Below are 12142 nucleotides of genomic sequence, written 5' to 3' on the forward strand. Positions count from 1 at the left end.
GATACGACAGCGGAGTCTTCATTTTGTTATTTGCCATTCTCTTTCACTTCCTTTTTTCGCCTGCTTTGTTGCTGTCGTCTCTGTGACAGTTATGATAGTTGTTGGTGTGCGTGTCGTGTCCGTGTGAGTTTTCCGCTTTTCTTCGCCGGTGCGAACTGCAATCTGAAATCTCGCTCTCGCACTAAAATGGCGCATGTCAGAATCAAAATTAAAATCATAAGCGAAAAGCCACTCTGATCGTCAGGCCAAGAAGAAGCGGAGAAAGAAGACGAAGAAGGAGGACCAGCGGCAACAGCAGAAGCAGGATACTTAACCAATTTGAGGATTATTCAACATCTCATCGACTCTTCAGCTTCTCTTCTCCGCTTTGCCCAGTTGCTGCTTCTTCCGACTCTGCCCTTCTCTCCTCTACTCTACACGCCACTCGTCTCCTCTGCTCTCTTCTCGTTTCGGTTTCCTCGCATTCTCGCAGCTCCCAGCTGCTGCCAAAACTTGTTTTCAGCAGCGATAGAAAAGAGGGGCAACGGAGCTGGACAGTGGATGGCAAGGAGAAGAGGGGGCTTTCTGGCAACCGCAAAAGCATGTTTAATGTTCTAGTCGCGTTTTACTGGACTCTGAATCGGAATCGAGTGAACGGATCGGATCGGATTGTCCTGGGGATTGAATGAGCTGAAAGGGGCTGAGAGAACGGCTTACTTTCGGCCAGGTGAAAGCCAGGGCCATAAAACTAAGTTTACCACATAGATATTCGCTTAGAGTTTCGCATCGGTTCAGATTAGCAGTTATACCGAAGTTTGGTGCTAAAAGTCCTTTGAAAATCTTTAAAGTCTTATAGTTGGATTGGATCGACTTTATAGTTGATTAGTTTGGAGAAAACACAAAGTGCAACACAAACACAGTGTGCAATAAAGTTGAGTTACAACTAAAAATTCGATTTATCTAAGTGAGCATATACATTATGACTTAGCAATCCAAAGGCTTATCAAAATGTTCAATGCTTATCAGGGATTTTACAGGGGGGATGGGATTTCCATTAACTTAACAAGTTTGAATTTAGAAGATAACGAAAATATTTTGGTCTTCCAGAACGATTTTAAAGCATTATAAAAAAAGTTGGAAGGATGCAAAAGAATCCCAGAATGGCTATTTCTGTTTTTTAAATCTAGTGCAGAATTTAACCTACTTCTGGGTTGAGTAGTTTTCGCTTTGCCAATTAGAACGTTATTCCCACATGGCGGATTAGTAATACAAGTTAGTAACTTTCTTTTTTTCCTTCTTCGCGTCCTTGCAGGTAATTCTTCACATCACAGTCAACCAATGGGACCAAATCACTGCGACTCGAACTGGACACAATCAGCATCGGATCGCAGGGAGCAACAGGAGGTGGTGGAGCAGCAGTGCCAGAAGGCGTCGGGGGAGCGGCCATCATAGGAGCAGCAACGTCGGCAGCAGCTGCCCAGGGCCCCTCGAGAATGTCTAGCCGGAAGCTGCCAGGAGGCTCTGGAGGAGCTGAAGAAACCACAGCAGCAGCTGCCCCCCTGGATGATAATGCCAATGCCAGTGTGGAGATTCCGGCCAGCAGCGAGGAGCCAGCAATGGGCGTCGGCGAAGAGATGTCCATCATAAGCAAAACACACACCTCAACTTTGTCAGTGGAGCCCGCTGAGGAGCCAACAGTAACAGCAGAGCTGGAAGGCGAAAAAGAGCTGGAATCGAATCCAGTTTCCAAAACGCCTAGGTCCACGCCTACGCCAACCCTTACGCCAGCCGTCACGCCTACCGCCAGTGATGGAGTGGCGGCCAAGAGCGTGAGGGTTACCCGGCACTCGTCGCCACTGCTTCTGATCAGTTCGCCCACGACAAGTAGACGTGAGGTCGGCGACGGAGCGTTAGACGCCGAGGAACCAACGGGATCGGGTGGCCAAAGGAAGAGCTCCGTGGAGCGATCTTTGGCGCCCGTTATACGCGGACGAAAGTCCATCAAGGATCTGAAAGAAGCCAAAGAAGTCAAGTCCGAGGAGGCGCCTGCCGCAGCATCAGAGTCACGAGCTGCAAGTGGAGTGACGCCTAGCCAGGTCAAGGAACAGCATGTCGGGGATGGCAACGAACTGGAATCCTTGCCAATCACAGACAAGAAAGACCACAAAGACACAAAAGACAAGGGAGATGAGCGGGAAACCGATCAGGAAGCAGAGAAGGAAAAATCAGCAGAGACAGAAATAATTGCAGATACAGAAAAATCTTCGGAGAAGGAAAAGTATACAGAGAAGGACAAAGCTGCCGATAAAGATGGAGGAAAAGAAAAAGATATTGATGCAAATAAGGATATAGATAAGGAGAAGGAAAAGGTCAAGGAAGCACTTCCTCCAGTGGTGCCAATAGCACCAGTGACACCCACCTGTAACCGTGTCACACGTAAATCTCATGCCCAGGAGCAGGCGATTAACACGCGGGTCACGCGCAATCGTCGCCAGTCCTCTACAGTTGGAGCCAATTCCACAGCGTCTTTGGTAGCTGCATCCTCCTCAATAACAGAGCAACCACCTCCATCTCGCGGTCGACGGAAGAAGCCGGTGGTAGTGGCTCCTCCCTTGGAGCCTGCGGTAAAACGAAAGCGATCCCAAGATGTTGAAGCCGACCCAGATACCAACAACAGCACGAAATACAGCAAGGTGGAAGTGGTGAAGTCCGAGGAAGCTGAGGCACCAGAGGAGGACTCCACTGCCGTGCCCATTAAGCAGGAATCAGTTGATGGCAACGAGGTCAGTTCTATTTCTCCTACAGTCACGCCCATACCCACACCTGCGCCAACGGCAGCTCCGATCCCGGGCAGTCGACGGGGTCGTGGGCGCCCGCAGAACAGAAACTCCTCTTCACCTGCAACCACAACGCGGGCAACGCGGCTGAGCAAGGCGGGATCACCGGGTATCCTGACGCCAGTAGCCCAGGAACCGGCGCCACCGAAACGGCGGCGAGTCGGCTCCAGCACACGGAAGACTGCCTCGGCCAGCTCGCTGGCACCCAGCTCGCAGGGCGGCGCCGGGGATGAGGACTCTAAGGACAGTATGGCCTCGTCCATGGACGACTTGCTGATGGCCGCAGCAGATATCAAGCAGGAGAAGCTGACGCCCGATTTCGAAGATAGTTTGATGCCAGAAAGCCTGCCCTCTACTTCTGGTGCGTCGAGTGCCAATGGTCATTCCTGCACCGAACCGCTTACCGTGGACACAGAAATCAATGTTAAGCCCGCTGATTCCAAAGTAAAACCAAAGGAGTCACCGGCGGCAACAGTCGAGGAATCTCCAACACAATCCGAAACGCAATCTACCAAGGTGTCAGCACATGCGGGGAAGGCTCCATCTCTTAGTCCAGAGATGATAAGTGAAGGCGTCAGTGCGGTCAGTGTTCGAAAGTTTTATAAGAAGCCTGAGTTCCTGGAAAACAATCTGGGCATTGAAAAGGATCCGGAGCTGGGTGAAATCGTTCAGACGGTTAGTAACAATGACACGGAAACAGATGTGGAGATGGCTGTTGACGGCGAGGTGAATCAACCGGCAACTCCCAAGTCGCAGGATAAAAAGAAAGAGGAGCAGGATAAGAAATCAGGGCCAAAGGCGGGAAAGAAGGCTTCTGCTAAATTAGAACCTAAAGCTGAAGACATTTCTGAAATTCTTACTGACGTTCCTGTTGATATTTCGACTGAAGCAGTAGAAATAATAGAAGAGGCAGAGGAAGACAATTGTTCAAATAGCTCAATCAAACCAGGTGAGCTCAGACTGGACGAGAGCAACGATGAACCTGAACTGCTTCTTGAAGACGCCCTCATAGTCAATGGTGATGAGACACCAGATCAACCGGAGGAAAAGGAGGGCCAGGTGGGGTTCTTCCATACAGGAGAATACGACGACTTTGAGCACGAGATTATGGCGGAGCTGGCGAAGGAAGGGGTGCTAGATGCCAGCGGCAATGCATTAAGTCAGCAAAAGGTCGAAATTGAGCATCCCGAGGATGTATCCAAAAATGAGATAGGAGAAGCCGATGAATCGGTTAAACGTAAGCCTCTTAAGGACCCGTCGGTTACGGACGAAATGGAGGACATGGATGTGGAGGAATCCTATATTGACATTAAGGACCAGACAAATCAACTGTTAGTTGAACACTTGGCAGAAGAGGCCATGGAAGCGGACTGCGGTCCCGAGGATAACAAGGAGAACTTGTCCACGTCTGCTTCCAGCACCGCTGCCGATGGTCTAGATATTCAGTTGGCCATCAAGGAGGATGATGACGAGGAAAAACCGCTTGCAGTTATCGTTGACGAACAGAAGCCTGGGCTGCTGTTGACCAATGACATGAAAGTGGATGAGAAACCAAATGGCAAGCAGGAATCGGTCTGTGATGAGCACGTTCAGCTGGTGCCAAACCTTCGTCAAGAACAGGAAATTCACTTACAAAACCTGGGTCTACTCACGCACCAGGCCGCTGAACAGAGGCGCAAGTGCCTGCTTGAGGCACAGGCCCGCCAGGCGCAAATGCAGCTCCAGCAACATCACCACCATCAGCACAAGCGACAAGGAGCGCGCGGAGGAGGTAGTGCCACTCATGTGGAATCCAGCGGTACTCTGAAGACAGTCATCAAGCTGAACAGGAGCAGCAACGGAGGAGTGAGCGGTAGTGGCGGCCTGCCTACTGGTACAGTTATCCATGGGGGCTGTGGCTCCTCTTCCGCTTCTTCCACGTCCTCCTCCTCGGTGGGCAGTGCCACACGTAAATCAAGCGGGACCTTGGGCTCAGGAGCGGGAGCAGGAGCTGGCGTTCGCCGGCAGTCGCTTAAGATGACATTCCAGAAGGGTCGGGCTCGTGGTCACGGTGCTGCGGATCGATCCGCCGATCAGTATGGCGCCCACGCCGAGGACTCCTACTACACCATTCAAAACGAGGTAAGGCAGTGAGTTACGGTTGTCCTATTAAACAGATGACTAACGTTAGTCTTTCTCTTCATTCCAGAACGAAGGTGCGAAAAAGTTTGTTGTAACTACTGGTAATCCCGGCCGCAAGACTAATAACCGTTTCAGCTCAACTAACAACCACCACTCGACAGTAGCCTTGCACGGTAGCAACTCTGCGCTCCAGTACTGTGCGTATAGATCAGATCTTATATTCGAAATAGTGTGCTTCACTTGGCCTATCTGGCTGTGTTCACTTTTAGAAAATCAAACCGAACAATTGGAGCCCAGTTATATAATTGTTATATTAAATGCCCTCAACTCCCTTAACTCAAGGGTGAACTATTTTCAAGACATTGCAACTTCATTGTTAAAACTTTCGTTTTATCACAAAATGTCATATAAAATGCATTGTGCACCATTACGCTTCGCTTACTGGGCTTTAAGCAACTTAGAGAGGGCTTCCTTTTCGGAAATTTGGTTCGGTTTGATATTCCTCTCACTCTTCGTACACATTCATTTCAATTTCTCCATCCGGGAGATATCACCATCTTCATATTCTGAACCTGTACATATGGCACCGTCACTTTCATTCTCTAAACCATTCTCAAAACCAACGAACAGAATCAGACACAAACGCACTGATGGAAGAAAGAGCTGGCCTAATGGTCAAAGAGTATATTGCCCTAACTAGCCATATTCTCCTTTAGATTCGTCCCACTCGGAAAGTCAGGGACAGGCGGACCACGGCTTCTACCAGATGGTCAAAAAGGATGAAAAGGAGAAGATCCTCATTCCGGAAAAGGCCTCCTCGTTTAAGTTTCACCCAGGGAGATTGTGCGAAGACCAGTGCTACTACTGCAGCGGAAAGTTTGGACTCTATGACACCCCCTGCCATGTTGGACAAATAAAGTCCGTGGAGCGCCAGCAGAAGATCCTAGCCAGTAAGTACAGTGCCGGAAAGATCAAATACTTGAATATAGATTTGCTCAAACTAGCTTAAACTAGCCTCTTAATATTGCTGATATTTTTCTCTACCTCCTCTGATGTTCGCTAGTTTCCTTATCATTTGCAGACGAGGAGAAGCTCACTGTGGATAACTGCTTGTGCGACGCATGTTTTCGACACGTGGACCGCCGGGCAAATGTGCCATCCTACAAGAAGCGTCTTTCCGCTCCAGGTCACTTGGAAATGGGGTCTGCGGCGGGATCTACACTACAGAAACAGTTTGCTGGCGACAGCGGCGTCATTACGGAAGCGGGTGGCGAAGCTGGTTCTACGGCAGCTGTGGCCGTGCAGCAACGATCCTGTGGCGTGAAGGACTGTGTCGAAGCGGCACGACACACGCTGCGGCGCAAGTGCATCCGCAAGAGAGTGAAGAAGTATCAGCTCAGCCTGGAGATTCCCGCAGGCTCGTCGAACGTAGGGCTGTGTGAGGGACATTACAACACGGTCATCCAATTTTCCGGCTGCGTTCTTTGCAAGCGTAGATTAGGCAAGAACCATATGTACAACATAACCACGGTGTGTATACTGATAGTGTTCCTAATCCGATTAATGTTAATAATGGTATAACATCTTTCAGCAGGACACAATTCGACTGGAAAAGGCGCTGTCTGAGATGGGCATCCCAGTTCAGCTTGGCATGGGCACTGCAGTCTGCAAGCTGTGTCGCTATTTTGCCAACCTTTTGATAAAGCCACCGGACAGCACCAAGGCACAAAAGGCGGAATTCGTGAAGAACTACAGAAAGAGGTGGGTTTCAGTCTATCAATGTGATGGTTGCCATATAGCTAAAAGATTGTTACTCATGATTTGTTTCTCCGTTCTTTACCCAACAGGCTCCTCAAGGTGCATAATCTGCAAGATGGCAGTCATGAGCTGTCCGAAGCGGATGAAGAAGATGCACCTAATGCAACAGAGGCAGAAAGGCCAACCTCAGACGGACACGAAGATACCGAGATGCCCATGGTAGCGGACTATGATGGACCTACCGACTCGAACTCCAGTAGTTCTTCGACTGCAGCCCTGGACACCAGCAAACAAATGTCCAAGCTGCAGGCCATTCTGCAGCAAAATGTGGGTGTGGATGCGGCAGGAGCTGCGGGAGCAGGAGCTGTTGCAGCAAGTCCCGGAGGAAGCGGATCTGGGGCAGATATCTCTAACGTATTGCGAGGGAATCCGAACATTTCCATGCGCGAACTTTTCCACGGCGAGGAAGAGCTGGGTGTGCAGTTCAAGGTGCCGTTCGGATGCAGCAGCAGCCAGCGCACGCCGGAGGGCTGGACACGAGTGCAGACTTTCCTACAATACGATGAGCCGACGCGCCGCCTCTGGGAGGAGTTGCAAAAGCCGTACGGAAATCAGAGCTCATTTCTGCGCCACTTGATACTATTGGAGAAGTACTACCGAAACGGAGATCTCGTCCTGGCACCGCATGCCTCCTCCAATGCCACGGTTTACACAGAGACTGTTCGCCAGCGGCTAAATTCGTTTGATCACGGTCACTGCGGTGGATTTAGCATGGCAGGCAGTCCTTCTTCTTCGGGTTCCGGCAAACGCAGTGGGGTTCCTCAACCGACGGGTGCCAGTGTGCTGGCCACCGCCCTCACAACACCCTTGACAAGCCATTCATCCTCCTCTGCATCCATTTCCTCCGAACAGCAAGCGTCGGTTGATCCCGTCATTCCGCTGGTAGAGCTCAATGATGACGATGAAGGCGAAGATGGGGCAGGAGGAGCGGGCGAAAGGGAGTCGACAAATAGGCAGGAGGACACAATCTTGGAAAGCCTTAGCACAGCCTCGGTGGACAAGCTGACTAAGCAGCTCAGCTCGAATGCGGTGACGATTATCGCCCGGCCCAAAGACAAATCCCAGCTCTCTTGCAACAGCGGATCCTCCACGTCCATTTCCAGCTCCTCGTCCGCTATTTCCTCGCCGGAGGAAGTGGCCGTCACTAAGGTTACAGCAGTCGCACCAGTCCAGTCCAAGGATGCACCGCCACTGGCGCCAGCAAGTAGCGGTGTTAGCAACAGTCGTAGTATCCTTAAAACCAACCTCTTGGGCATGAACAAGGCCGTGGAACTCGTGCCGTTAACGACTGCCCCCCACGTAAACATCGCCACTGCTGCATCTAAACAGTTCTTTACAACCTTCGAATCACAGGCTTTCAAGCCAACTGGATGCCATAAGCCTGAGAAACAGCAAAAGATTTCTGACCCTGCCAATAAGCAGCTCGGTAGCCAGGGCGAACCGGTACCACCAAGCGCCTTGCTTGGCCTGCAGTCCAAGCTAAAGCCTCCAATGCAACAGCAGCAGGTCGTCGGATCAGGAGCGGGAACTAGTGGTCCTCAGAAGCCATCTAATGTGGCGCAACTGCTCAGCTCTCCACCAGAGCTAATCAGCTTGCATCGACGGCAGACTAGCGGAGCAGCAGCGGGGGCCAGCAGCTTTCTTCAGGGCAAGAGGCTTCAACTTCCACGATCTGGAGCAGGGCCTTCAGGAGCGGGAACGGGAACAGGCGCTGGAGCAGCAGGAAGCCGCAGTGCGGGTGGACCACCACCGCCCAATGTGGTCATACTGCCGGACGCCTTAACCGCCCAGGAGCGACACGAGAGCAAGAGCTGGAAGCCAACGCTGATACCGCTGGAGGATCAGCACAAGGTGCCGAACAAGTCACACGCTCTTTATCAAACCGCCGACGGTCGAAGGTTGCCCGCTCTGGTGCAAGTGCAGTCAGGTGGCAAGCCATACCTCATCTCTATCTTCGACTACAACCGCATGTGCATCTTGCGAAGGGAAAAGCTGATGCGGGACCAGTTGCTCAAGAGTAACGCCAAGCCAAAGCCGCAGAACCAGCAACAGCAGCAGGGCCAAACGCACCAGCAGCAGCAGAACTCCGCCGCATCGGCGGCTGCCTTCTCCAACATGGTGAAGTTGGCCCAGCAACACACGGCGCGACAGCAGCTTCAGCAGCTGCAACAGAAGCCACAGCAGCAGCAACAATTGCCCACTTTGCAGCCAGGTGGAGTGCGACTGGCCCGGATGACGCAAAAACTACTGATGCCACCACTTACTAATCCGCAGATTGGCAGTCAGGCACCCAACTTGCAGCCGTTGCTGTCCAGTACGCTGGATAACAGCAACAGCTGCTGGCTGTGGAAAAACTTTCCTGATCCCAACCAGTATCTGCTGAATGGAAACGGAGGGGGTGCCGGGGGCTCCTCCAGCAAGTTGCCACATCTCACGGCCAAACCAGCCACGGCAACCAGTAGCTCCGGAGCGGCCAACAAATCAGCAGGAAGCCTATTTACCCTCAAACAGCAGCAGCACCAGCAGAAACTCATCGACAACGCTATCATGTCAAAGATACCCAAAAGTTTGACAGTAATACCGCAGCAGATGGGTGGAAATACCGGTGGCGATATGGGGGGCAGCAGCTCCTCCGGCAAGGACTGATGACGGCGAAGGAGGGCGCCATGGTCATTAGCCGTAGCGCCGGTGGTAACCCGGCGAAGTAGTAGGATCAACAAGCAGGCGACGAGCAGCTTCAGCGGCGATCTTCAGAACAAGAGGTGACCAGCGGCGGCTCCATGGATATCACAAACTCCACAATTCCATGGCTGCAGTAGAATAAGTGATAAACTAAAAAAAACATTGGACGGACAGACAAGAAACAGATGAGAAACCAAGATAATTCTTAGATTACATAACGTTGTTTGTGTATAAACGAGATATGGTTACGAATACGATTACAATATAAGTACGCACTAGTTAGGCACTCTAGCCGATACGACAGATGCATGATGGAGCAGATGAAGTTCCCGATGCGAATGCGATTTAGGATACGGATATGGATAGTTAGGGATACCAATGCACCTTACTCTAAACTATGCTACTCTATAATTTTAGTCTTAAAGTATATTTTTTTAATTAGATTTACGGGCATATAAACTTGCGATTCGTGTATTATAGATACCAAAATTGCTACAGATAAACGGTTTATAGATTTATAAGCGAATTCGATACACACACACACACATCAACTGCTACACCAAAACACACACACACAAAGTAATTTAAGAGAGAATGCAGCACAAAAAGAATTTTGGCCAAGATTATAATCCAACCTTAGGCTGCTGCTGAACTGAAAGGGAAGACAGGATCCCGCAGCCCCAGTTTTGCATGAGTCCTAATCATGCCAGGAGCTTTTCCACCACACACACACTATGCCACGTAGCACATAACAATCCAATCCTGCGTATTGAACGTTTCTTTTGATGCAGATCCCTAATTTATAAACATTTTGTATTTCCATTTATACAGCCAATTCACAAGTTACTCCAAGCCCAGCCTCAGTTACTGACAGATCAAGATAATTATACGGACCTAAAGTTAATTCCAAAACTGTAAATATTTTATGGAATGGACAGATAAATACAAGAACTATAAAATACAAACTAAAACGCTAATTCAACCCTGCAAATCTTAATTAAAAGCTTAAGAAGAAACGCGATTGTGAGCCACAAGCAATCAAATTGATCGATGTTCTCGGTGCCTCTGGTGGCCTAAGTTCCATTCCAAGGAATTCTAAAATCGTAGCTGCCTAAAGCAAAGCAAGATCGTTGGTAGTGAAGTGAAATTAATTTGCTTATTTTTAATGACAAATTGGAAAGCTTTCTCGACATATATACCAATAAAACATATACTTAACACCCAGCATAGACAAATGCATATATATATATATATATATATATCTATCTACAAATATGGATTTATATACACACGATATACTATTTAGATATTTTAGAGAGACGACGAGAGATACAAATGTAAATTAGTTTGTTAAGCATAGATATATTTATACACATATGAGAATTCAATTGTTGTTGTTAAACATTGAAAATGTATTTAAAAATCAGGAGTTGATTGATATCATGCAAACCAAACAAGAAACGTGAACGGAAACAAACTTTGGCAAGCCGAAGTTTATATACCCTTGCAGAAATTTGGAAATGTGCTTCCGGTCCTTCGGTTGTAAGCAAGTAAAACCCTGAAAATATACATATACATAGATCGATGGTGATCTATTGTTTCAAGATGATACCTCTTAGCACTTAAAAGTTACTTCAGCTGTACAGTCTTCCCTGTTGGGCAAAACTCATATGATCTCCCAATAACACTTATAAACGACCACTTATCATTAAAAGCTGTAGGCTTAATATACTTGTCCGATGTAAACAAATTGGCTTCAAATTCATTGCTTTGAATATGGCAGCCTCATACATTCACACATTACGTAAGAATAGCAAATCAGTGGAATGATTATTTATTGGTTTCATAAAGCCTCTGCAGGGGTATAACAAATGGAATGCTTAAGTCCTACGTCGTTGCACTGGTGCGGATGCGAATCGGAGCTGAAAGAGGAAGGGAGCAGTTCGCAGGACTAGCTTCTGATGACCATGATGAACTTAGATTGCCTTGATCGAACCTGGTTTTGTAAAGCGGCATGGAAATCGTGTGCCTGTGGGTGAATGTAGTGTGTTTGTGCTGTGTTTATGTAGTACTTTGTAGCTGATAGATCATTCGATCCAAACACATCTTAAAATTACAACTTATTTATGCAATTATTTTTAAAGGATTACCAAGAATCAAAATTTCAACGAATCATAAATAAAAAAAAACCCATGTCCAGCTCAGAATTAAGATGGTTTTATTTCTTATCTACCCCTGGCCGAAACCTCTTTTGAAAAACTGTCAGCATTGCCTGTAGGAAAACACAGTATCCACAAAAAATCGCTTTATTCATCTTTCGTTCTGTGAGTGGTGTATATGGATTGTAGTTTTAGTTCTGAAAATGTGAAAATATTCGAGATAGTTCGAAAATTGTTGATGAATAAATGTCTACAGTACTTGTGTGAAAATAGAACAGTATTCCTATTATCTAGTGGCCTCTCTCTCTCTATTTCTCTCGCTCTATCGCCATCTCTGTCTGTTTGGTGGAACCTCAAGGTGAGTGAGCGGAACCGGAAGTAGTCTAATTCCCCACTTTTGTCAGGTTATCGCCCCTATGGTATCCATTTCGTTGTAGACTCGATGAAAGTAATTTCGTTCAGATTTCGATTTGTTTTTGGTTTTTATGTATGGATTTTGTTTTTATTAACATAAATTTCAAAAAATAAGTTTTAGCTTTTTTTTAG

The 12142-nt window shown here is 48.2% G+C and overlaps 1 protein-coding gene across 1 annotated transcript; it reads left to right on the forward strand.

The window, feature by feature from the left end:
• Window positions 1-1296: 1296 nt before the first annotated feature.
• Window positions 1297-11644, forward strand: LOC117146725. Its single transcript, XM_033313162.1, is given in 7 exon segments — window positions 1297-4937; window positions 5005-5134; window positions 5654-5887; window positions 6019-6467; window positions 6529-6698; window positions 6785-9386; window positions 9388-11644. Coding segments are annotated over 7 exon segments (7095 nt in total). The 5' UTR covers window positions 1297-1472; the 3' UTR covers window positions 9433-11644.
• The last annotated feature ends 498 nt before the right edge of the window (window positions 11645-12142 follow it).

This window comes from Drosophila mauritiana, chromosome X (genome assembly GCF_004382145.1).
Source record: "Drosophila mauritiana strain mau12 chromosome X, ASM438214v1, whole genome shotgun sequence".
NCBI lineage: Eukaryota > Metazoa > Arthropoda > Insecta > Diptera > Drosophilidae > Drosophila > Drosophila mauritiana.